The 27,723-nt window shown below is 38.8% G+C and overlaps 1 protein-coding gene across 2 annotated transcripts; it reads right to left on the bottom strand.

Moving 5' to 3' along the window:
• Window positions 1-13,985: 13,985 nt before the first annotated feature.
• Window positions 13,986-25,164, bottom strand: Rbmy (RNA binding motif protein, Y chromosome). 2 transcript variants are annotated; one of them, NM_011253.2, is made up of 10 exons: window positions 25,093-25,164; window positions 22,784-22,934; window positions 22,177-22,289; window positions 21,623-21,729; window positions 20,336-20,513; window positions 18,564-18,716; window positions 17,657-17,765; window positions 16,209-16,289; window positions 14,845-14,933; window positions 13,986-14,663 (listed from the first exon to the last, which is right to left on the bottom strand). In NM_011253.2, exons 3-10 carry the CDS (start codon window positions 22,283-22,285, stop codon window positions 14,347-14,349), a joined length of 1,143 nt encoding a protein of 380 aa, NP_035383.2. In that variant the 5' UTR covers window positions 22,286-22,289; window positions 22,784-22,934; window positions 25,093-25,164; the 3' UTR covers window positions 13,986-14,346. The 2 variants fall into 2 exon arrangements, with proteins under 2 accessions (NP_035383.2, NP_001159856.1); NM_001166384.1 differs by lacking the exon at window positions 22,784-22,934.
• Between the last annotated feature and the right edge of the window lie 2,559 nt (window positions 25,165-27,723).

The raw sequence follows: 27,723 nt of genomic DNA, 5'->3' as shown, positions 1-27,723 counted from the left end.
TATGTGTGTGTATGTATATATGTATATATATGTATGTATGTATGTATGTATGTGTGTATGTATGTATGTATGTATGTATATGAAATTAGCAGACTCTGCCGTTTTTTTCCCAACATTCAGTGTGAGTGTGTGTCTGTGTAAATTTTCTCTCTCTCCTCTTCTTTCTCCTGAGCCCTGGAGAGTTAAAAGATTTCATAGTTTTTCTGTTGGCCAGAAATTGTCAGCTCCAGTAAATTAAGTTTTGTTCTCTCAGAAAAAAAAAAAAAAGTCTGCTGAGTAACCTCTTCTAATCCCTGTCTGCCTTTGAAGGCTCCTGGATTGACCAAGGAATGTGGATCTACCCAGGTCAGCAGCTCTAAGAACTGACCCCCAAGCCTGGCTTGGTTTACCCACCATATGGATGCCAAAGCCAAAGGCACTTAGAGAACACCAGTTACCCTGGACCAGAAAAGAAACTTCTCCCACTACATAAAAATCAAAACACAAAGTCTACATATCAAGAATGTGAGAAAAATAAACTAATATTAAAAAAAGAAAGAATATTAAAATGACAAGGGGAAAGGCCAGGTAACACACAAAGGCATACCTATCAGAATTACACCCAACTTCATAACGTAGACTCTAAAATCTATCCTGCAAACTCTAGAAAATGAGAGATGTAAACCTAGACTACTATACCTTGCAAAACTCTCAATCACCATCAATGGAGAAAACAAGATATATCAAGACAAATACAAATTTAAACAACCCTACTAAAAATATTAGAAGGAAAACTCTAACCTAAGAAGGATAATTATAGTCAGATGTATCCAAGAAAACCCAGGAAATAATTCCATACCATCAAAAGCAAAGAAAGTGCACAGACACAAATACACACATCACCACCAGCAACAACAATAACAACATTAAAATAACAGTAATTAACAATCATTGGTCATTAACATCTCTCAACATCAATGGACTCAATTCTCCACTAAGAAGACCCAGGGTCACCTGGCAGTGGTGGCGCATGTCTTTAATCCCAGCACCACTTGGGAGGCAGAGGCAGGGAGATTCCTCAGTTCGAGGCCAGCCTGGTCTACAGAGTGAGTTCTAGGAGAGCCAGGGCTACACAGAAAAACCCTGTGTCAAAAAAACAAAAAAACAAAACAAAACAAAAAAAAAAACAACAAAACAAAACAAAAAAAAAGAAAAGGAAAGAAAAGAAAAGAAAGAAGATGATGATCAAGGTTAAGGGACTAGATGTGAAAACAGGATCCATCATTATGCTACATACAAGAAACATACCTCAGCAATAAACATAGCCAATTTCCTCACAGTAAAGGGCTGAAAAAATTTTTTTCCTAGCAAACAGACCAAAGATACAAGCTGTAGTAGACATTTTAATATCTAATATATAGATTTTCAACCAAAATTAATCTAAAGAGATAGTGAAGGACACCTTACACTCATCAAAGGAAAATTCTACCAAGAGGGTATCTCAATTCTGAACATCTATGCCCCAAACACAAGGACACAATATAATATATGTAAAAGAAACAGGATAGAATTGATAGAGTTTTGACAGATCTATCTAGAAAATGCTTGCCATCCTTTACATAGGAACTCAGGTTCATAATTTAAAAACCCATTTAACTATCTCATGTCATGCCAATTTTAAATGGATTTGTTTCACCCGTCTGCCCTACTATGGGTCAGAAATGTTCTGGGAACAGAACAGATACAAGAACATCTTCATGGTGTGTGGAACATTTCACAGCTTGCTCTTGATATGGATACTTTACATCCCCAGATCCGTGCCATCAGTCACTCCAGACTGAAGAGTTCTTCAGTAGCAGAATTGGCTAATTGTTTTTCAAATTCAATCATAAACTTTGTTAAAAATAATTCTTTATGGAATTTTCTTATAACTTTGGGAATTATTATAGGATTGGTTATTCTGCTTCTGTTTCTTCTTCCAGTCATCTTCAAGCGCTTAGGATATGCTATCAGTACTGCACAAAGGGATATATATACGCTTCATTTATGTTATTCGAAGGGAAAAGATGTCAGGAGCCACAATGGGACAAGCTAATAACCAACAGGTGATCATCCTGAAATGGCCTGCCTCGGAATATAATATAATCTGTGACAGGTGAGCCCTCATTAAGCAAGGCTGTGAGGGACTCATTTTAGGAAAGGTTCCTGCTATTAATATGATTTTCCTGTTATTATTGTACATATATAACAATCACTAAGTAATAGCACACACATCCACGAATATGTACTATATTGTAGTAATGCTACATAGACTCAAGTCTTAATGATGATCCTATAAGAATTCCTAAATTATATCTGTGATTATTAAACTTTTTAAATTAATGGTACTGCTAGTAAGTCCTTTTCTGGTAATCAAAGCTGCAATGAGAACTCTGTCAGTCTCCCAAGGGTCACCAGTTAATTGCTCTTAGATGGTAACCAGACCTTCTCCTACTCAGAGCACATTCTAAGAGTTTGTAAAACAATTAACCAAAGGTCATTAAAAGGGAACTAATGATTTATTAGAGGTGTTAGGACAGAAGAAAAAGTATTGACTGTGTTTATCTGTTGGGGCCGGCCTGCGGCTCTCACGTCTGGGTTTGAGCCTGGGATGCATCTTGGAACTGAAAGAAAGGAGAGAATCTAGGTGGGTAGAGAGAGAAATGGAGTCAAGACTGTATTCTGATCAAGACTCAAATGTTTAATGATAATCTGTACTTTATAAAGAGGGAAGCCCATCCTTAGTCACGCCAAGGTTCTTGTGAAGTTGTCAGAATTGGCTTTTAGCAGGGAAATCACCATTCAGTGTTAACTCTGGAAGATCTTGGAGAAAGAGTTCAGCCTCAGGCAGGTAGCAGGTAGTGGCACATCAAAGGAGAGGGATGAGAAGCAGCACAGCAGGTGGCTCTGCCCCAGTGGCAGATGGTCTGAGCCAGCCTGGCTAGGCTGGAAGGAAGTTACATTTATCTATACAAAACTTCACTAATAATTTAGGGTTTTACACCTTCAGTGAACCTGTGCAGCTGAGACAGGTGGTGGATGTTTAGCTAATTACTCCTGATCGATATGCATTATGCATGTAAAGCTTCTCTGTTGTAAACGTCTATTTCAATTTGTGATTTGATTTTCTGTGTGAATTTGTCATGAACTTTGTAACCTGTGACCATATGTTCTGAAAGATGTACAAGTATGGAGGACAAAGAGATGAGAAAGATCAATAGATGAGACTTTTTTTTTTTTTTTTTGTTGCCTTTCCCCACTTAGGCTAGAATCTTTTCCTTTTCCTCACTAAGAGAATTTTTCCTTTTCCCTACTTAGGGTCTTTTCACGTTTCCCCTTAGGTAGCTTTTATAGGGTACTTTTACAACTTAGTAATAAATTATATAATCACTTTTCTATGTGTCTTCTCTTCCTGTGACCTCTGACTAGTTAGAGCCCAGCAGTTCAGGCTGAGATAGAACAAAGGCTGTGTTGCTTAATCCTCTGCTGTTAGGCTACAGGTGTGAATCGCCTAAAACAGCAGTCTTTTACCATAAGAAAGAGCAAGAAAGTTTTTAGGGCTTTTTAGGTGTTATCCTCAGCATTTCAGTACAATTAGAGAGCTAGAAAGCCAGGAGACCCTCAGACTTTAAAGCCATCTCCAGAGTCCTACTCTGTGACTCCACCACTACCCTGCCCTGGGGCCCAGAGTCTCCTGGTATGTATCCCATGAGACCAAGTAAGTAGGAAAGAGGCATTGCCATTTCCCTATCCAGAAATGTGTGTTGGTTGTACACACTTGCCATTAGTTGGCTAAGTAGAACTTCACTATACTTCTCAAGCCATTGTGCTCTTTTACAAATTTCCTATCTGAAATCTATTATGTGAATCATTTATTGGAATCAGATGTTACAGTTGAAAGAATGCTAAGGAGAGATATGCCCTGGTATGGTAACCATAACTAGACTTGAAAGAAAATCAGTACTGGAGATGCTCCCTACCTGGGTATTAACCTGTAACTTAGGGCATGGAACAGGAAGTCAGAACAGTTTTCAATCAGAGATCTGAAAAGAATAGCTATGTTAAAGGAGAAACTCATATTCCCACAGCTTCTTATAGAGGAGCCCACACACATTTAAAATTAGGACTCTTGTTTGAAACTTTGGTTTCTGCTCTAGGTTAGCGACACAGCTATTGAGAGTGTCATGATGTACTGAAGAAGAAAGGTATAGAGAGGAAGGTTTTTCAGTGGACATTATAATGAAAAGATCATGTGTAGTTTCCTGAAATTCTTCTCAAAATTTTGCCCACATACTTGAAGAAAAGGGGTAAGATATGTGGCTGTGAAAAATTGTGGGGAAAGAAGTATAGCAGTTCTTAAAAGAAGTAAGAAACTATAAGCTATAGACCTGAGTTCATAGCAGGGCATAAACATCTGTATTTTGTTATTTGTGAATATTTCTAAAGTTGTCTTATTTATTTGTCTATAATTAAACCCTTGAAGGGTATATATGTCTCACAGTCCACAGCTCAAGTTGAGGAGAGCCCCAGTCCTTGTTAAAGGAAATGAAAAGAGCCTGAATCTTTGAGGTTTGTAATACAAACTATAAGAATGCGTTGGAAGATAGTAAAATGAGATGGAATGTATTCTCTGAGTACATAAACACCCTGAAGCCACAGGTCTTTTAGGCAGGTACCTGCAGAAAGGTTTAGGGAGGTAATTAATACTAGGGAAGTGTATTGCTGCCCAGATCAGGGCAAAAAGTGGTTTCTTTCATGTGTTTTTTCCCCAACTATTTAAGATGTATACAGTAAGTATACATACAGCCTGACATCTCCAGCTAGATTGTTTACACCTTAGGAGCTGTATCTCTGATTTTCTAGCCCCAAGTAACACTTTGTCTATTGACTAGTATATCAACTTGAATTTTATAATGTTATTCTCTCATATGAGATCATTATTAGCATTATTATATAAGGTTAAACAATTTACCTTACATGATATAAAACCATTCTACCAGACCTCTGTTTATATTGCAAGCAAAGGTTCCTGACTCACTTCAGAAATGGGACATTGCTGATTGACTGGACTATATTGGATCTTATGACTAATCTTGTCTGGTCATGTATCCCCATGGGGGTGAGGACATGGGCCTTGGACTGTGACTTGTACAAATAGGAAAGAGTTTTTATCATTTACCATACATCGTCGTCTCTCATTGTAACAAAGAGATTATCGTCAGCCAAAACGAGAAAGGGCTATGACAAAGTGTGTTGACAAAAGAAAAGGAAGTGCAAATAGCAAGAATGAGACCTTTGACAGATATTAAACTGGGAGTGGAAGAAAGGCGAAGATACCTGGGTGTTAGTAAATAACAAGTGAGCCATCTCCTCAGCTGTGGCACATTTCTGGCGCTCAGGATTTATACTCATATACTGATAACTTATGAAGTATGTCAATCACTATTTCATGCCTGTCAAATTTTATAGCACCTGTAACATAGACTATTATAAAAATACTCTGATCCCTGTTAAGCTGAGATGAATAATCTTAACTACACATCCCTCTTTAGCCACACAGACATCTCCACCATGAAGGACTATATTAAGTATAGTCCCTCTATATTGGAACACATAGATGTGGAACATGTCTATATGGACATATATTGGAACTCCATGATGTGGAATTGATTGCTTTCTTTTTTTTGTTGCTTGCTGTCAGGTATTTGTTCATAGAAAAGAGAAAATTCATAACACATCTACTTAATCCTCCCAGCTACTGAAAGTCTGGTTGTTCTGTATACACAGAAAGCCTCTTTTCCTGACGTATATATACCCAACTAATGACATTTTCTCAAAGGGGGAGGCTTGTGGTATCAAGAAATATGTACCAGAGGCAGTAACTACAAGCCTGTGCAATCACTAGTCACCTAAGGAAGGAAAATAAACTATCTGCCTATGGTATTATGGTGTACCAATCTCTGGGTCAGTTTCCAAGATCCATGGTGTACTGGCTAGTTTTGTGTCAACTTGACACAGCTGGAGTTATCACAGAGAAAGGAGCTTCAGTTGAGGAAATGCCTCCATGAGATGCAATTGTAAGGCATTTTCTCAATTAGTGATCAAGGGGGAAAGGCCCCTTGTGGGTGGGACCATCTCTGTGCTGGTAGTCTTGGTTCTATAAGAAAGCAGGCTGAGCAAGCCAGGTGAGGCAAGCCAGTAAAGAACATCCCTCCATGGCCTCTGCATCAGCTCCTGCTCCCTGACCTGCTTGAGTTCCAGTCCTGACTTCCTTTGGTGATGAACAGCAGCATGGAAGTGTAAGCCGAATAAACTTTTTCCTCCCCAACTTGCTTCTTGGTCATGATGTTTGTGCAGGAATAGAAACCCTGACTAAGACACATGGTGTAAGAGAAAAGGTAAATATTAGAAAATATATGTGGATCCAGGCAGAAAAAAATTGCCTAAGATGGCTGATGAGCCACTTAAGAAATTAATGAGAGTTTGTCGTATGTAGTAGGTGACCTGGTAACAACCAGTCTAGGCTCACTGCCCATTCTTGACACATTAAGTGTTAGAGAGGTCCCAATCAATGCTGTCCATATATGCTGGTGAAATATAGCCCTTGATGCATCAGTTCTCTTAGAAAAATTATCTGTCTTTTTAAAACCCCATACTCCCTACCTCCTGGTATAAAATCTGTTAAGGATGTCAAAGACCAGCTTTGACACCACAGGATAAACTGAGGCAGGCAGCAAGGTATGGGGTTTGTGATCACAGTCAGTGCTGATCAGAGCTCACTGAGTCAGCTGGCTGGGGTTTGGGGCTGATAGACAGCAGTGATTAGAGAAATCACTGTTGGAATAGCAACCTGCTGCTGCTGGCAGCTAGTGATTAGAGAAATCACTCAGCAGACTTTCCTGCTAGGAAGCAAACCTTGATTCATTGGGACTAGGCACTCCCAGTCAGTGGCCAGCAAGAAACTCTAAATTCCTTTAACTATTAGGGGTCATCAAAAAAGTAATGGAAAGAGAAAATTCATAAACACCCACACCCCGCACACACACCCCCACAAACACACACAAACAGAGTGGATGAAGCAAAGCAAGCATCAACAACTTCACACATGTGTGTGCATCCATCCATCCAACCATCTATCCATCCATCCATCCATCCATCCATCCATCCATCCATCCATCCATCCATCCATCCACAGATTGAATGAATTTCACAAATGTCAAACAAGCAGGCACTAAGTATTTTACACATATACACATTTGGGGGATGGAAATAGGCTTCAACACATACTTTGTTTTTCTCCCACAACTCATATACCCTAGCAAAATCTTTCAAGCAATATAGAATGATAACGTGATTACATTGTATATTTCTTCTAGGAAATGGCTAATGAAAAAAACAGTATGTTCCCCATAACTTTACATGATAAAACACCACATGGTAAAGGTAAAGAAAACAAACTATTCCCAAGAATATACATACGTTTGTAACTTGTTTCAGGTTGACTAAGTGTGAGCAGCAAAATATTTTTCTCAGGCAGTCTTTCTTACGAGCAAGCAGCAATTTGTGTTTACAAAAAGGATCAATTGATTTATCTTATCATAAGAACCTGAAAACAATCACAAACCCAAACTTTTATATAAAATCAGCCATATTTACCTTAAAATCTCAGAATACACATCTACTCATCAGCAACGCTTATTAAATCATAACAGGAAGCCGAGGGCAGAAATAGGTTTAAGAAGTCAACCATCACCAGTCCAGCCTCAGTGAGACTGACATCAGGCAGTGCTGCCATTGTTCTTATTCCCTGACCACAAAAAGTCATTGGTTTAACTATTAAGAGTGTGCCTTTTGTACATCAGAATGAGTTGTCAAAACATCTCAACCTAGCTTCACTAACAATTTTATTTTTCCTAATTTTTTTAAAGGGTGATGGTCATTGGTGACAACCTACATCTGTAAATTATCTCCTAGGAAGTGACTGAATGATTAATCTGTTTCAGCAGCAATGCCTGAAAGATATCAAACTGGATTATTATGAGTACCAGTGACACTGCCCAGTGAGGGCCTGGAAACCCCCTTAGAGTTTTCATACAATTCTTAGATTAAGAGGGGTGTGACGGCAACAGGCAGAGCAAAACTCACCAAAGCATGAAGTCCTCAGAACATTTAGTCCTTGAGGTCATGTATCCCAGTGACCTGCCCAACATGACTGTGCCAACCAGTAGGCTGTATTCCCTGAGCAGTGAAAGCTGTTCACTGTTCCTCCTGCATGGGCCTCAGCAAAAATCCAAGTAAAGTACTTTACAGACTGTGTGCTATCTCTTGTGATCCTCTTAGAAACTGTGAGATGTCTTTTTAGGACCACAAAAGTAGACAAGTTAAAGCTACTACAGACAGAAAGATGCAGCAAGTTGGATCCAAGATCTAATGATAGAACAATTACAAGATCAAATGTGTTTCTAAAACTCATTTGCTTTGGAAAAAAGTCAGATTTAGTTTAAGAAATATACATCATTTGTATCCAGACTTAGTATATCTTTACTACCTAACAAGCTTGCCTCAGATGATCTTGCAGTACAAAAAGCATCCTTCAAGAAAGAATAGAAAGTTCCCAGATTGCTCAATCTGTGACATATTTGGCAAGGTGCCTTTCTATATCTGTCCACACCATCCATGTGGGTTGCCAACAGACTCTTGAGTTTACTGAATTCATAAGATGTCCTGCTATGAGGAGCAACAGTCATATGGGGGTCCTGTTACCTGGGTAACTGTAGAGAACTAGGGAGTTGGTCTGTCCTCGCTGCCTTGAGAGGTATATGTTAAAGGTTTTTCACGTTAAAACAGGCAGTGTTGAAGAAGTAGCATTTGTCTGTAGAATGTGGTGATTTGAGTATGCTTGTCCCAGGGAATGGTGCTACTAGGAGGTGCTATTACAGCCTAGTTGGAGTAGGTGTAGCCTTGTTGAAGGAAATGTGTCACTGTATGAGTGGGCTTTGAGACCCTCCTCCTAGCTGTCTGAAAAACAATAGTCTTCTTCCTTCCTTTGGATCAAGATGTAGAACTCTCTGTTCCTTCCACTCCCATCTAAAAGCACTGACGTGCTTCCTACCTTGATGATGGTCTGAACCTGTAAGCCAGTGCCAACTAAATGCTTTTCTTTATAAGTGTTACCTTGGTCGTGGTGTCTGTTCACAGCAAAGGAAAACCTAAGACAGAGAAGTTCTACGAACTTTGTTGCTGGAGGAAGGAGGTAAGAGGGAAGTCATCAGTTGATAAAATTCCTGGAATTTATTAGAGAACTTCAGTCATCTTTCCCTCAAAAGAAGTTGGTCCTTGTTAGAAAACCAAAAAACAAACAAACAAACAAACCAAAACAATTCAGAGAATATTTGATGCAAAGGGGCCAGAGGAAATTCCTAGTGATGCTTTTCAGTTTTGCAAAGAAAGGAAACAATACTAGATTTGACACAGTTAAAACTAAAACTGAACCAAGAGGTAGTGGTGCATGCCTTTAATCCCGGCACTCAGGAGGCACAGGCAGGAGGATTTCTGAGTTTGAGGCCAACCTGGTCTTCAGAGTGAGTTCCAAGACATCCAGAGCTATATATACAGAGAAACCCTCTCTCAATCCACCACCACCCCAAAATAAGAAAGTAAAAACAAATAAAAATATAAATAAGATCAGGAAAAAGCAAGACTAACACTGGCAATAAAATCCAAATTAGAAACTACAGATAGAGTATTTACTGCCTCTCTGTGACAAGGTGGAGGATTTTTTGGTTTTTGTTTTTTTCCTTCTTGTTATGATATCACTCCCTTACCTGCAGCTCCAATTTCTCTGCTGCTAAAATGTGTGAATCATGTCCAGTTTTTTCATTGCTTGCTTGCTTGCTTGCTTGCTTTCTCTTTTCTCTCTTCCTTTCTTTCTTTTTCTTTCTTTCTTTCTTTCTTTCTTTCTTTCTTTCTTTCTTTCTTTCTTTCTTTCTTTCTTTCTTTCTTCCTTTCCCTCCCTCCCTCCCTCCCTCCCTCCCTCCCTTCCTTCCTTCCTTCCTTCCTTCCTTCCTTCCTTCCTTCCTTCCTTCCTTCCTTCCTTCCTTTCTGAGGTTGATGAGGAGGATTTACAATCTCCAAGAGAGAATTAACTCCTTTAATGTCAGGGTACAAGTCTGCCAGCCCAGAGATTTTGCATCAAGCCTGAGAGATGGTAAAAGATATGAAAGGATTTTCTCTTTTACCAGTGAGTAAAACACCTGATCTAAAATCTAGATCAAAAAGATAAAAAGTATATACACATTTCATTTAAGAATTTTAAGAATTTTAAGCAAGCTTGTGGCCTCAACAGATTAAGATAGAAGTTATCTACCCTGAATTCCCCTCATGTGCTTTAAATCAGGCCCCTGAACTCACTTTGGGGTCTCCATCTTGAAATGAGAGAAACCCCCAGCATGCTGGACTTCTGCAGAATAAAAGATCTTTGTGTTTCCATTCTATTTGAGTCCTGGATACCATTCTTCAACAAATCTCAAATCTTTGTATTTAGAAGTTCTCACCCAGGATTGGCTAGAGAGCCACCCCCCACCCCGCCCCCCTGCCCCTCACGACCATATCCACCCAAAGAGTGAAGTGTTTTTCTGATCAGTAATTCTGGGCACCCAGTTGTCTTTTGTCTTGTCCATCTCTGTGTTTGTGCTTTGGGTTTAATCTTTCTGTTTGAGGCCTAGAGGGACAAAGTGGATGCATGTTTTGTCAACTGGCCTGAGACAATTGAGGACACTCCCCAACCCCTACTAGAAGCAGGAGAACTTGCTAGTTCTCATCTGAATTCTGAACTAGCTGTGTGTCTTATAGGCCTCCCATGCACAGGGAGAAAGATCATCTTAGACAGCCTTTTGGTTTTGGTTTCCCAGGAATATCCTCCTGTTTCTGTCTGTGTTGTATTACGTTTGTGCTTTTTGTCCTCTTGTACAATTTTTTCTTTGATTCCTAGAATGGGACAGGCACAGTGCATCCCACTGGGCTTGTCCTTCACCATTCTAAGGACTTTCAATGAACTGCAAAAGACTTGAGGCTGGTTGTTTGTCCTGTAAACTCACCACCATTGTAGGAATAAATGGCCCACCTATGGTCTGAGGAGACTTTCCACCTGCCGAGCCCCATCATTTACAGGGTGAAGGTTTACTTTCTGAGACAAGTGCCATACATCACCTCATGGCAATACTTGGTTGAGAAGCCCCCTGTTTGGATGAGATATTTTTGTTATGGGCCTTGCTCCCCCTTTCTACCTACCAGTAGGATCTCTGTCCAGCTCCTTATATTTCTACCCATGTCCAGCCAGCACAGGCAGAGGAAGGAGCAGCCCCTGACTCCCCTCGGAGTCTACCTCACACTACCCAGAGAGCCAAGTCTACTACAGCCTTACCTCTCTGGGCTACAAGATCCCAAATGCTCAGGGGAGACATTTCGTGGCATATGTGCCATTTACCAGTAATGATGTTAATAACTGGAAGTTGCATAATCTCCCTCCCCTATACCCCATCCCCATTCTCAGAAAGACCATTAGCTCTCAAAGGTCTTCTAGATGCAATCATGCTGACTCACCTGGCACGACTGACAGCAATTGCTCCAGGTCCTCTTTGTGACAGGAGAGAGATCATTGTGAGGCCCATCAGGGAATTGATTCCAGTAGCAAATGGGCTGCCTACTCAAGTTCAGGTTGATATAGATGCAGCCTTTCCTTGGACTGGGATTTTAAAGGTAAGGAGAGGTGCTGGGTCTACCACCAGATAATGATGGGGGGTGGCGGTGGGGCTCTGAGAGGCCAACAGATGGCCCACGATCTTATCTAAGGTGAGCCAGGTGATGCAGGGGAAGAATGAGAGTCCCAGGGAAGACCTAGGAAGACTTTGAAACCTACAGAACCTACACTGCTTTTGACCCTGAAGCCAGAGAGTTTCATTCTGCTGTGAACATGGTTTTGTTAACCAAACTACCTGCAGCATCCTTTGGAAGCTACAGCCAGTGAAAGGCTTAGTGGCCTGTCTCTGGCACCCTAAAGCCAGCTTCTATTTGACTTTGAATTGGCAAGACTTGGAGAGAAGCTTCAAGGGATAACTGACTTGGCCACTCCTGCCTCAAGGATTCAAGCACTCATCCTGTAATGACAGGAAAATGTTAAACCAGACAGGAGCTGATCTGATGCAATCTCACAGCAGATTATTTATTTTAGTTAAGCTAGCTCAGTCCCTCAGCTCACCTCAGACAGGCAGGACAGGTTATGGTGGGGAGAGGAGCCATGAACATCTATCCAAGGCTTTCTAGCAAGCAGCAGGTGGCTGGGAGTGGGGAGGGGCGGTACTGGGGATATTGGGGGCAGGGGCCAGGAATAACTGCAAGCATCTAATTGGAAAGCTACTATGGTCTTTAGCATAATTGGCTGGTGCTGGGACTCAAACTGTAAAATTAATTTCTATTTCCCTCTATATTGGTGATCATTAGGCAGGTGTGGGCTTGTAACCTGGGGGTGCAGATCTGTTGGGATAATAACCTGGAGTAGCTGGTCTTGTTCAGGGTGTAACCTGGAAACTCTGATCTTGTTGGGGTGAGAGCCTAGAGACTGGAGCTAGGCTTGGGTTTTGTTGGGGCAAAGTAACTTGGAAACTAATGCCAGGTAGGAGCGTGTTAGTTTACCTGACTTCAAACTTAGGTCAGGTTCTCTAAAATGGAGTCTGAATTTAAAAGATTTTGGTCTCTCCACCTACTTACTGCCTTTGAAGAGGCACTGTATGAGGACTCAGATGAGTACCTGTGGGCACATCCCCAAATAAATGTGCTCCAGTATGTATTGAGAGCTCCAGACTTGGAGACATGTCAGGAGGCCACTTGATGCCTCCTACAGGAATAGAGTCAACTTGGCTACTGAGTATCTGCTAAGAAAGCCCAGCTTTGTCAACTTAAGGTCACCTACATATTCAAAGGGGACTGACTGACCAACACATGCTGTCATACACCAGGAACAAACCAAACTTAACATCTCAGTTACATAACCCAAAGGCAAGTACAGAAATTTCTGGGATATGATGGGTTTGAAGACTTTGGGTGCCAGGGTTCACTGAGTTAGCCAAACTGTTCTATGAGGACTCTCAGGGCCAAGAAGACAACATAGAACGGACCCTTGAGATGGACATGGCTTTTAAGACTCTAAGAAGAGCCTTATTGGAGATGACTGCTTTGGCCCTCCTGAAGATTCACAAACCTTTCCACCTGTATATGGATGAGAGAAAGGGGATAGAAAAGGGGGTGGCTCACCCAAACTTTGGGATCATAGAAAAGATCTGTGGCTTATTTATCTAAGAAGCTGGACCCGGTGGCCCAAGGATGGCCAGTCTACCTCTAGATCATAGTTTCCAGCATCCTGCAAGACAAGGATGCTGACAAAATAACCACATGGCAGGAACTTATCACCACCCCCAATGCTATTGAGGGGACCCTCTGGAATCCACCCAGCCGGTGTGCCAGACTGGTGCACTTTCAGGCTCTACTTTTGAATTCCCCTCACATAAGATATAACCGGTTCACCATCTGCCTTAAAGCCAGCCACCCTGCTATCTGATCCACCCTCAGACATGCAGCATGATTGCTCTATAGTACTGGGATACATCCAGAATGTCAGGCCAGACTTGATTGTCATACTCTGGTCAGATGAGGGATGAATATACTTAATGGATAGGAGCAGCGTCATCCAGAATGGAATCAGACATGCAGGGGCAGCAGTAATGGGCTTGGACTCTGTTATTTGGACAACTGCTTTGCTGCCAGGAACTTCAGCCCACAAAGCTCAACTAAAGGGTCTATCCCAGGCTTTAAAACTGGAAAAAGGAGATACAGATGTGGTTATTCACTGCTGAAGGAAAAGCCATCAAAAATAAGGAGGCAATACTTTGTTACTCAACAACGAAGTCAGACAATGGCTTTGCTTTACTTTTTATTGACAGATTGTTTTTGACTATGCAAATACTTCATCTCTACTGGTAAATTCTACTTTAACATTAACAAGTCTTTCTTAACAAAGAATCATTTCTGAACAGTTAAAGTTTCCTTGTTTTATGTTCTAGAAGAATTCATGGGTGGAATGTTAGTCATTATTTCACTTCCCCCCAAAACAATGTATTTCCGTATTCGGGTAAGGCAGTAAAACTTACTATTTGCCTTATCTCCTAAATCAACATATTTCTTTTAACATTTGGAGAACATAGGAATAACATCTTATTTTTCTTCTTAGAAATGCTGTTTGGTACACAACTTAAGACTTTAGTACCTGCCTCCACTTTATATCTGCTTTCTCCACGACCTCCATGGGATCCCCCAAATCTTGGTATTACTACTGTATGATTCACGAGATGCACTATACAGCCCATCCTTAGGTGAATGCCCTCTTTCCTGTCTGCCCTCACGGTCAAAGTATTCCCTATCAATAGGTGGTGGAAGCACTTCTTGTCTACCACTACGTTCATAGTCACTTGAGTATATGTTACTTCGGTTGCTTATGTATGGTTCTCCTCTTCCACCATATCCATCTTGTGAGTTACTATAGTCATCATAGCGGTTGTTTCCACCTCTTGCAGATGGTGCCTCATGGAATCTTCCTAAAGTAGATAAATGACCAAGTAAGAAAACAGCCTTAAGACTGCCCATTTAGTCAGTTAAGAACACTGCAATAGCAAATACTCCAACCACCTAATTAATGTATAACCCATGTTACATTTGTCTGTATGTGTAAAATTCACTAAGATGGCATTTATTTACCAAGTAAAATAGGACTCTTACCATAACTTCTGTATGTATCTCTGTATGAATTTCCACTTAAATATTCAGAGAAATCTCTATCACGTCCTCCAAGATAGCCAGCATGATCACTAAGTTTTAAAAGGAAGTTTTAATTAACATAAGAACTAACAGTTTTGCCAGGTTTGGTGGCACACACCTTTAATCCCAGCACTTGGGAGGCAGAGGCAGGTGGATTTTTAAGTTTGAGGCCAGCATGGTCTACAAAGAGCTTTCCCAGACAGGCACAGAGAAATCATGTCTTGAAAAAGAGAAAGAACAAAAGAACGAAAGAAAGAAAGAGAGAGAGAGAGAAAGAAAGAGAGAGAGAGAGAGAGAGAGAGAAGAGATAGGAGAGAGGGGAGGGGAGAGGAGAGGAGGGGAGGGGAGGGGAGGAGAGGGGAGGGGAGAGGAGAGTGAGGAGAGGGCAGAGGAGGGGAGGGGGAGGGAAAAGAGAAAAGGAAAAAAGAAAGGAAAAAAGAAAAGGGAAAAGAGGGAAAGGGAAAAAGCGAAGGGAAAAGAGGGAAAGGGAAAAGAAGGAAAGGGAATAAGGGAAAGGGAGAGAGGGAAAGGGAGAAAGGAAAAGAGGGAAAGGGAAAGAGAAACAGGGAAAGGGGAAATGGAAAGGGAGAAGGGAGAAAGAAGAGGAGGAATGAAGGTAGGAAGGAAGGAAGGAAGGAAGGAAGGAAGGAAGGAAGGAAGGAAGGAAAGAAGGAAGGAAAAAAGTAGAAAAAAGGAAAAGAAAGAAAGAAAGAAAGAAAGAAAGAAAGAAAGAAAGAAAGAAAGAAAAAAGAGAAAGAGGGCCGAGGAGAGGGGAGAGGGAGTAGAGGGAGGAGTGGGAGGAGAGGAGGAAAGAGGTGACAAAGGAGAAAAGAGGAGAGGGAGGAGAGGAGAGGGGAGGGGAGAGGAGGGGGGAGGGGAAAAAGTGAAAGGGAAAAAGGAAAGGGAAAAGATGGAAAGAGAAAAAGGGAAAGGGAAAAGAGGGAAAAGGAAAAAGGAAAAGGGAAAAGAGGGAAAGAGGAAAAGGGAAAGGGAAAAGAGGGAAAGGGAAAAATGGAAAAGTAAAAAGGGAGAAAGGGAAAGGAAAAAAGGGAATAAAAGGGAATAAGAGAATAAGGGAATAAGGGAATAAGGGAATAAGGGAATAAGGGAATAAGGGAATAAGGGAATAAGGGAATAAGGGAAAGGGAAAGGGAAAGGGAAAGGGAAAGGGAAAGGGAAGGGAAGGGAAGGGAAGGGAAGGGAAGGGAAGGGAAGGGAAGGGAAGGGAAGGGAAGGGAAGGGAAGGGAAGGGAAGGGAAGGGAAGGGAAGACAGGAGGGTAGGGGAAGGAAGGGGAGGGAAGAGAGAAGAAAGAAATTGTAATACCTGAAGACTTTAGATGCACTTTCTTCCCGAGAGTGGTAATTGCCATAGTCACAGTATCCTCTGGATGTTGATTCATATTTCCTTGAATAAATTAGAAACTAAAAATAACCATCCAAACTTTTATGTGAGAGTTTCTCACTGTCCTGGAACTGGCCAATTAGCTAACTGGCCAGTGAATACATGATACCTGGCAAAATATCAATGGGCACTTCTCCAAGTAAGCTAAGACAATGGTCCCAAACATAACTAGGATACATGACTGCTACTCCATCAAATATGCTAATGCAATACTGCTATTAGGATTGCTAAAATTTAACAAACAAACGATACAGTATTTGGAGAGGAAGAAACTTCATAAAAATTAAAACTTTGACCATCATTGACAGGAATGTAAAAGGGTTCTATATACTACATTACCATATTGCCCAGCAATTCAACTACAATACACCTAAAAAAACTGAAAGTAAGAACTCTATTAACCGTATATGAATGTCCTTAGCACTGCTACAACACAAAATCATAGCTTTAAAATGACATACATGAGAACGTAATATGTACTTAATATACATATTTAATAAATATTAAATAAAATTAATTTATGGGATGGGATCTGATGCTCTCTTCTGGTGTGTCGGAAGAGAGAAATGGTGTATTCACATAAAATACAATAAATAAATCTTAAAAACGACTAAACCTTACAAAAGGATTAAATCTGAAAATTATGTAGATCAAATAAGTATACAGTAAACCGTGATTCCATTCATACCCTCTCTGTATTTACAGAATTGAAACTGATTGTATAATTGGAAGGTATTTACTTTGTGTACTAAAGTAGGTAGTATACTTTTGAGATTAGTCAGACTTAGGAAATGAGCGTGATTATCAAAGGATATCCTCAAATGTTGGTTCTCAGGTCCTTTCCACATTCTATTTGAACAGTGTCTCTAACTGTCCTGAAATTTTTCCACGTAATGCTGTCAGACCCATGAGAGTCTTCCAACCAACATAAGAGTTGATCAATTAACACAGGTGAGATTATAGGTTTTATGCCTAACTTTTTCATTGGTTCTGAGTATATGAATACAGGTCTTCATCTTAAGAAGTAAATACTTCCACAACTGAACCACCTTTCTCATTCTAGAAGATAATTTGCAGAAAATTTTGTATGCATTTATCTACTTATTCACTGTGTATATAGAACCCAGAAAACCTGCCTTGTTTTGTTTTTTTTCCCAAGTTGTTGTGGCATTTGGACATCTTCTTAGGTCTCATGAAAGTTACTCAACTTGTTAAGCCATTTCACTAGCCTTGGAAAACAGACTTAATGAGAAAGGATATAAAAGGTTTTGACACTACATAAAATGTCCCTGTATGATACTAAGTACAATAATTAAAGCATTTTTCCTTCCACAATGGGAAATTTAACCATTTTGCTCTTTTTTCTTTACCTATCATTAGAAGACTGGCCATAATCCCTTGGTAATGGATACTCATCTCTTCTGGAAGACGCCGGCTCTCCTCTTGGCATATTTCTAGAAATCTCTCTTCGATGTGGTTCTGGACATTAAGTTTAAAAATTACTATACAAGTATTTCAAGTTGCAGATGTTTCAAAGTAGTAATAAAAACACTGCACTTTTCTCTGCAAAATACCTTTTACAAGGCATACTTCATTCTTTAATGAAGCTGTATTAGTAAACTACTTCACAAATGCAATATAAACAGACTGTTGTCAGTGTAATCAAACATCAATCTGCCTTTTATTTTATGGATAAGTCTCTCTTGTTATTCAAATTTCACATCTTACATTTGTATTTTAATGGTCTTTACTCAAATTTTGCTTACAACATACTTCATTATGTTGATACTGTAACACATAAATACTCTAATATTCAAATTTCTCTCTCTTTTTTTCTATCCTCCTTTCTCTCTCTCTCTCTCTTTCTCTTTCTCTCTCTCTCTCTCTCTCTGTGTGTCTCTCTCTTCCTCCCCCATTCCCTCCTTCATACCTTTCTTCTTTTTTTTTCCAAGAAAGTGTTTTTCTGTATAACCCTGGCTGTCTAGGAACTCACTCTGTAGACCAGGCTGGCCTCAAAGTCAGAAATCCGCCTGACTCTGTCTCCTGAGTGCTGGAAATTAAAGGTGTCTGCCACCACTGTTTGGCTGTTACATTTCACTATCATTCCGCCTAAAATCTTTAGATAGATCTACAAATGTAAAATTTTCCTAAGTATGTACATGTGTGCGGTTGTCTTCTAAGACTGTGATGGTCAAAAACTCATAGGCAATTGTTTAAATGTTTCTCATTCATTATAAACTGCATTTCCACAAAAATGTCTGCTTGGCATGTTTTTACCTCGTCCTCTTAGTCCAGTATTGCTTCTTGTCTGAGCAGAAGTTGCAGATCTTTTAGAAGGGGGATCATCCCTTTTTGAAGATGGATTTCTTTTAACTGCAAAGTGTCTCCCAGAAGAACTCACATTGAAATTAGGAGTATATCTATCACCACCTGTATTTAAAGAAACATCTTAGCTAAAGGGAATCAATACTTCAATGAGTAAGTTCTAATTATCACTTGTAAATCTTCGTTAAACAATACTGTATTCTCAGCAATTAGTATTTTTTTCTAAATTGGTAAAATTTACTATTACTAGTATTTATTGGTAAAAATACTATTTACTTTTGTAACTATAATTCAAACAGTATGTAAAGATGGCTTTAACATTTATAGCACAGTTTGAACACTACACTGTGTTTAAAGAAATGACAGAGAACTGGAGTGAAAGGGAACAAAAATCTGTCAATTAAATATGTCTATATTTCAGGTAAAATAATCACTTCATTATTAGAAAGCAGATTTTAATATATTTCTAGTCTCAATACTTTGCAAGATCCATCTATGAAATAAACTTTCACGCAAATATAAGCCCCAATATCAATTAAAAAATAAAAAATTTCATATAATACTATTAATACATAGACATGCTGAGCAATTATTATAATTGACAAACTCGGACTCTCTATGAAATGCATATCAAATATGATATAATCATTTTAGCTTAAAAAATCAATATAGATCTAGTACGCAATTATGAATAAACTTTGTATTTTCATACAGGTAAGAATAAAAACTTAGATTTAACCATTAAGATCATTTGGAGAGCATTATAAAATGTAAATCTACTTGAGAAATATCACCTATCTTATCTAACAGCCCTTACTTGGATATTTAAGTTTGGTTAATACAAAAAATTATAGATTTTTAAGAATAAAATTTGAATTTATTTATTTATTTTCAAAAGTAGTAAAATACTCTTGAAGATTGCCTAAAAAGCATTCTAATGAGTCGTCATCTTCTCATCACACATCAAAAGGTAACATGTAAAAGTTAACGTTAAAATGTTCTGTTTCTTTTAAACTCTTCCAGAGTCTGAAACAGTCTTAAAACTTGCAAGGTTTAGATAATTCAGGAAGGATAAATTAGTGTTCAATAGGCTTATATACAATCTGTCATCAAAAGAAGAAATGAACAGTTTTCAGATAAATATACAGCAATAAATATTGTCTGATCAATTCTATTTATTTGAAATGTACTTCTGAGTTCTGGACACTTTAAGTCAATTTTATTTTTCCTATTGGTATAGTTTTAACTTCCCAAAGTGTTAGAATTACAACTCACACGCAATACTGGCCTCTAAAGAGCAAAACTAAAAAACAAGATTAGAAATAAATCTTGCTACTCAGTGTAGGGGTACTGAAGTTCTCCCGAGGACCTGTGTTCAATTCACTAACAGCTAAAAAATATAACTCTAGGATATGAAACCTTCATACAGACATACACACAGAGGCAAAATAGCAATGCACATAAAACAAATCTTGCAAAATTTCTGTTGACTACATCAGGACAAATACTGAATATCCTAAAAGAACTCTTTTGCAATTGACACTCTGGTGTAAATTCAATTTTTAATTAAGGCATCTGTTACTTATATTAATCATACAGTGCTTTTAATTTTTCTAATTGAAGGTAACTGCTCTACTCATGAGAATGTAAATAAAAGTCGTAGTGTTTCTACTTATATTATCTTACTAATTATCAGTCACACTGCTTCTACTATGTACAGTTACCCAAGTTCCCTTCACATGAAGGACCACTTCTTGCTCTGCTTCTTCCTCCTCTTCCACATTTCAGAATTCTTGAAGCACCTCTGGTTCTTGAAAAGGATGGTGGTCTCTTCTTGCTACCACTTTCAAGTGATGATGGTCTCCTGGCTTGTTTTACTTTAATTCTTTTTCCATCCAAAATCTGAAAAAGACAACAGAACCAAATTTAACTTACATACATTACCTTTTACTGAGTCAAACATGAGGTTTAGAATGTCTTTCTTAATGGAAATATATACCAGTTTGTTTTATCAGAAAGGAAAAAAATTGAGACAGAAACAAGAGAATTGTAGTATTTTACAATCTGCACAATAAAGCTTAAAATACAGAATGGCATGTTGAGAGCCCAAAGAATAAAATCATTTCCGTGCTGGAAGAACAGCACTTGTAAGTAGATTGTCCAATTCAAAATAATCAATCTTAAAAACTACATACAAGTAACATTATACACACCGAGCAAGCTGTATTGGTATGTATTTAGGAGTATATATGTACTGTATATGTACTGTATATGTATGTGATAAACTAATGAAAAAAAAACCGGAAGAAGTGGAAAGAGAAAAAAAAAGATGACAAATTATACTATTACCCTCCTCAAATAAAGGAAACAATTTTTAAAAGTTACTTGAAAAAAATGGAGAAAAATTACCTTTAAAGTAATCATAAAAATATATCGTGTTTCCTATAGAATATGCAATTTCTAAAATTTTTGATGCAGGATAACAAAGAGCATCTGTTGAATAAAAATCTCAAAAACACTACTATAAACTAAAAATCACTCATAGCTAGTTTTCAAAGACAAAAGAGAATTCCAAGTTGGTAAAAATAAATTAGTTAAGGTAGGAACTCTATTTATTATGACAATCAATAAAAGCAATTTGACTTTTATTGCTGTTAAGTCTTGTAATCTGTTTAGAGCTGGATTTACTTGAACATAACTTTCTCCAGAATATTTTCCTTTATAATTTCTTCCATGAATTGAAAAACTGCTTTTCCCAGTTTTCCCAAACTATGGTTTCCTTTTTTTCTGTTGCTTGTAAAGATTATATCCTATTTACTCTTAAAGTATAATATGAACTTGATACAGATGTAATATATGTGACAATGTTGAAATATCCTACTAGCCATAATTTTGGCATTAGTTAAAAAAAAAAACCCAAGGAAGTTTTGCTCATTTTTCAGCAAACTAAACACACCAACTAATGTCATTAACTACTGGAAAGGAGTAATATATTGTTACTACATTCTTACCACTCCATTCATTTCTTTGACAGCATTCTTAGCATCTGCAAGGCGTCGGAAAGTAAGGAAAGCAAAGCCTCTAGACTTCTTAGTTTCACGATCTCTCATCAAAATAACTGCAATATATGTAAACTTTTACTTACAAAACTACATAAAATTTTTTTCTACTTCGAAATTGACATTTTTTTAAACTGTTACTCATAGGACCCTTAATTTGACATTCTAAGTAAAACACTATACCAATCATTCTAGTCAAATCTTAAATAAAACCCAAAATCTTACATTTCATATTTTTACTTGCATTCTCAATGTCAACAAAATTAATAAATTAATGTCAGCCTTTGTTGCATTTTGTCATACACCTAGAGTGTGCAAGGCATGCATGCACACACAAACACACATGCACACACATGCACATTACACTAATTGAGCAACATTATCCATTGCAATGAGTAGTTGTCAAATAAACATAAAAATAATCATCCATGTTCCAAAATTGAACATATCATAGAAATACTTTATATTTACTCTGAAGAGACATACAGTTTCTTTTAAAGAATTACCACGTGCTACTGGTCCAAATCTCCCAAATATTTCTTGAAGAGTCTTTTGTCTGGTCTTTATGTTGAGGCCTCCTATAAAAATTTTCCCAGGCTGATTAGTTTCTGCCATTTTTCTATAAGTAGAGAAAAGGATAAAATAGCATGCTTAAAACTTTTAAAGCTGGACAAATAGCTCAGTTAAAGAACACTGACTGCCCTTCCAGAAGATTGAGATCTGATTCCCAGAACAACATACATGGTGGTTCAAAGTAATTCCAGCTCAAGGGGACTGCTGCCTTCCACATACGAACATCATATAATACATGTTGCACAGACATATATGCAGACAAAAGATTCATATACATAAGAAAATACAACTAAAGGGAACCACAGAGCCTGACATCCTAATGTTTTTTCCTTCCCCTTTTTATTTATGACCGTTTTCTATTTAGCTGAAACTGGCCCTTCTTGCTTCTACACATCTACCACTCAGCTTACTGGTGTGCAGCACTGTTTAATGAAAGAAAGCAAAAGGTCAATTAGCATACTGTAACAGGTCTAGTTTTTATTAAGTATGGGAAAGGTTGTAATTACTAAACTTTATTCTTTTTCACTTAAAAATACTCACACTGATGAGATGTATGCTGTTTACTGTAGAATGATACATAATATTATTCTTGTGTTTTCTTGCAGTGATAAATTTCCATGTACAGTGGTAGTCTTATTGTATAGTTGTTGGTTATTAAAAAAAGTTACAAATGTTACAAAGTTGTTGTAGCCTACAAACAGATTAATAAAATACTTGCAGAAAACATCTAAAGAAACGGAACTTTATCGAAGTAATTGAGTCTGACAGCTCCACATGCTTATAGTCCCAGGACAAATTTGGGAGATTGTCACAATTTCCTGCTCGGCATAGAACATAGCAGCCCCCCGCCCCCCCGCCCCGATTATATAGGGAAGACTACACTCAGAATTTAGAAAAAAAATACAAAATGTAAAACACTTATTATACACACTAATATTGTGCTTAGATTTTCCCCTTATCAAAGACAGACAGACAGACAGAGAGGTAGAGGGAAAGGTAGAGGGAGAGGGAGAGGGAGAGGGAGAGGGAGAGGGAGAGGGAGAGGGAGAGGGAGAGGGAGAGGGAGAGGGAGAGGGAGAGGGAGAGGGAAAGGGAGAGGGAGAGGGAGACAGGAAGAAGGAGAGGGAGACAGGAAGAGGGAGAGGGAGACAGGGAGAGGGAGAGGGAGACAGGAAGAGGGAGAAGGAGAGGGAGACAGGAAGAGGGAGAGGGAGACGTAGATTGATAGGCAAAGGGAGACAGGAAAAGGGAGAGGGAGATGCAGAAGGAGACAGGAAGAGGGAGACAGGAAGAGGGAGAGGGGGAGGGAGAGGGAGAGGATAGGGAGAGGCAGGCGTGCAGGCAGGCAGAGGCAGAGACACAAGCATACACACATTTAATGTGTCAAGTCTAAAACATTCGAATTGTGTCTTCTATGGAGGCAAATTCAAAAGGAAAGATTTCCAGAGATGTTGGCATTTGAAATGTAAACACCTGTGAGCTGTACACGCAAAGATTTTCCTTTAGGAGTGAAATTTAAATCATCCTTAAACTTTTGCCTATATTTTTCGATTATAAGAAATACCAACTGGAGAGGAGACAGATACGAGACCAGAGCAGAGCAGGAAGGAAGAGATGATTGGGAAGTCAAATAATCCAAGCCTACCCTGCACCTTAACCAAGCATGTTCATTCTCAGAATTCGGATCTACTCAGGCTCTCCTCTCGTATCCCACTAGCCTACCCTCAGAAGTTAGCAGCAAACTTGCTCTACCAAGTGGGCTGCTGCGGCACCAATGACATCTTTATAGTGTCTGACCAATCAGGATGGTAGAATAGCTTGAGCCTGCCCTTTCAGTAGGTGGAGTCCAACTCTAAGCAGGCGTGGTTCTGATCACTGACCTATCAACGTAGTGGCGTAGTGGCGTAGTGGCATAGCCCGGGCTTGCCCCTGTGAGGAAGCCCTGTTCAATGGGCCTACCAGGGTGGGCCTTGTGATGTTGGACCTAACCAACAGTAGCTGGTAGCCTAACAGAGACCTGCACTGATGGCGACATCAGGACAAACAGACTATGGCACTAATAACTGTTGTCCGTAGAGCCGTAGGACCTTTAAAGTACAGTTCCGGTATTTTGAGGTAGAAAAGCAATAGCGGACAGATGCTCCTGTGGAACAAAGGCTGCGGCACGGCGCGCCGCGATCGAAACAAAATGGTGCCTAAAATTTTCATACCTACGCCAAACATTTCACGCCAAACACCGCCACCCTCCTCAAATCTAAAATTAAATCATCACAAAGAGAGGCAAATAGTTTACCTCAAATGTAAATTAAACCACCACAAACAGAGGCAAATAACTCAAAGGATATTACCTACCTGGTTTTTAGAAATATATAATTTAAATCCTAATTTCCTCTGCTCAAGCAATATTACTCTTCCAAATGAAAGCGCTTTTCCCCCTTTTGATAGGATAACAGAACTCCTTTACGTCCATACATGTTCCAATTTACATATAATTTACTAATACAGCTTTTTTTTGTTTTTTGGTTTTTTTTTTTTTGTTGTTGTTGTTTTTTTTGGAGGGTGGGGGTGGGTGGGGGGGTTGAGACAGGGTCTCTCTTTGTAGCCCTGGCTGTCCTGAAACTCACTCTGTAGACCAGGCTGGCCTCGAACTCAGAAATTCGCCTGCCTCTGCCTCCCAAGTGCTGGGATTAAAGGCGTGTGCCACCCCGCCAGGCTACTAATATGGCATTTTTAAAATTTTGTACAAACGTATGACAGAAGATTACTCTGAATTAATTTCTCCGTCATAGCCATTCGTTTTTCCTAAGGTATAAAATTGTTGGTTACAATTAAAATTCAGAATTCATTACCTTTTCTTGATTTTCTATTTTCTCAGCTTTAATGGATCACACCGTCCTGCAACAACTCCGACTCCAAAATGACCACTCGCGCCCAAGTCGCAACCAATTTAAGTAGGCGGAGAGACCCTGATGTCACCAACCGCAAAGGAAGTAGGGATGATGTGGAGGATTGAACCAAGAGACTGGCTGGTTGAGGGGTGGGCGTAGTGTGGTATTGGGCTTCAGAGTCAGAAATGGACACAGTACTTGATAAGTATGAACAAAGCAGATAAAAATTAATTGAATAGCAGATAAGAATTGGTGAATGGAGGGAGTTGTTAGGGCAGCTACCTGCAGAGGCCTCCTATTGCAAGTCCATGCCCCCATTACACCCGAGATAGCAGTTACCAGTTTTAGACCACAGCTCTGAGCCCGGGATATAGCAAGCACATCGCTGTTGTCCATTTAAAACATTTAAAAGACCAACATATGTTTACTAATTTGCATGATTCCCCCCCTATTTTCTTTTCTTACCTAGCGAATAAAAACCATTCTGGTGCTGGTTAAATGGCTCAGCTGGTAAGAGCACTGACTGGTCTTCTGAAGGTCCTGAGTTCAATTCCCAGCAACCCTGTGCGTACGTGAGGCCTCACAACCATCTGTACAGCTACAGTGTACTCATATACATGAAACACGGTAAATTAATCTTTTATTTAAAAGCCATTATAAAATTTCTACTACTTATCGTCCACCCAAAATATTGATAAAATACTGGGCGGGCCACATTGTGTAGAATTGAGTTTTCCAACATTATAAAAGGAAAAAATATATATACATGGATGATTCGTACAAAATACTAAAAAATAAAAACGGAGAAAAAATTTAAAGATTACAAATTGAAAGCTGATCGTTTCTGGGGACTAGAGAAGGCCATGGATAAAAGCTCCAGTGGATAAAAGGTTTGCTCTATAATGTAAGAACTTGATTTCAGATCCCAACTACAACTGTAGAAAGTCAGGAGTTAGGTAGAGTTAAGAGAAGGAATCTCAGGGCTTGTTAACCAGTCCATGTTACCAAATCAGTAATCTGAAGGTTAGTGAAAGACTATCTGAAAATAAAGGTGAGGAGTGTTTGCATGGACATACACTACCATACATGAAAAAGAACACACACATACCCACACAGGCACACACACACACACACACACACACACACACACACACACACACACACACACACACACACACACACACACAGAGACACACACACACAAACACACACACACACACACACATGTTTTGTTTTCCTAGTTTGGATTTTTAAATTATTAATTCTCTTCATTTAGTAAATCTTTGTAATAATTTGACACAAATTTTCAAAATTAACAAAAAAAATTGAGACTTACTTAAGACAGGCCATATTTGTTTTTTTTTTACAGATTTCTTTAATCCCTGTAGTGTATGACAGTAAGGAACTTTTTTTTTCCACTTAAAAATATTACTGTATGCCTCCATAGGTTTAATTCAGCTATACGGGCTCTCGACACTGAACAAGAAGTAGACACAGACTCCCACTCCTGTCTTTTATTAATACATGATTTCAAAGAAAAAAATTAGTTTTCTCCAACTGAATCTAGATGGGTATACTAATCTCAATCAGGGTAGGCCTGAAGGAGTAGTTTGCCAACACAAAATGAGCTACAGAATTTTTGCAGACTTTTTGTTTTGTATTGTTTTCTTTGAAGATTTTTGTCTTAATGTCTTTTGCTTGTATTTTTTTCTACCTTTTTTGTGATTTGTGGAGCTTTTTTTGAGTGTCCTGTATGTCAAGAAACTTAATTGTATTTTAGTACCTAACTACCATTTTTCAGTAGTTAATATCTTGTTATTTATGGACATCATGTTATGCATAATATTCGTATATTGACGTTCAGTTTATAAAGGAGCATATATGTACACTGGTGTGTACATAAGTATGGGGACCAGAAGTAAAACTCTGGTATCATTCCCTAGGAGATGTCTACTGTGTTTTTTGAGACAGAGTCTCTCACTGGAACCTGTGGCATGGCAACTAACCCTGGCAAACTGGCCATCACGTTTCAAGGATTAACCCGCAATCTCTTCTGAATTGTACTCATAAGCACATCAGCTAAAGATTGGTATAGGGCATCATACAAATTTTTGTACTTGTATTATAAGGATTTTACTGACAGATTAGAAGTTTCCACAGATCTTAAAGATATTTTTTGCCAATTAATATACTCTTTTTATTCTTACCGTTTATTGCTTGCAAATTCTACATACACTATACTAATGTTTTATTGTCAATTGCATCTTCATTTAAACTTTCAAAACTTTTCTGTCAGGTAAAATAACACCGCAGATGATCTATGACTAAAAGGTAAACATATTTTATACAGTTATCATTTTTATACAGTGAAATTGTGGGGCTGAAGAGATCGATCAGCAGGTAAGAATACTAGTTCCTCTTGCAGAGGACCTGGATTTAATTCCTACTATTCACATACTTACTTACCACTGTCTCCCTGTGCACTGCACTCAAGTGGTGCACTGATACACATACATACAGGCAAAACACCAGAACACAAAAAAATACAAACTAATCTTAATAATACAGTTGTAATACAGAAAGCTATTGAGG

This window comes from Mus musculus, chromosome Y (assembly GCF_000001635.26).
Source record: "Mus musculus strain C57BL/6J chromosome Y, GRCm38.p6 C57BL/6J".
Lineage (NCBI taxonomy): Eukaryota > Metazoa > Chordata > Mammalia > Rodentia > Muridae > Mus > Mus musculus.
The sequence above is the reverse complement of the archived record's forward strand: the minus strand, read 5'-3'. Positions and strand labels throughout refer to the sequence as shown.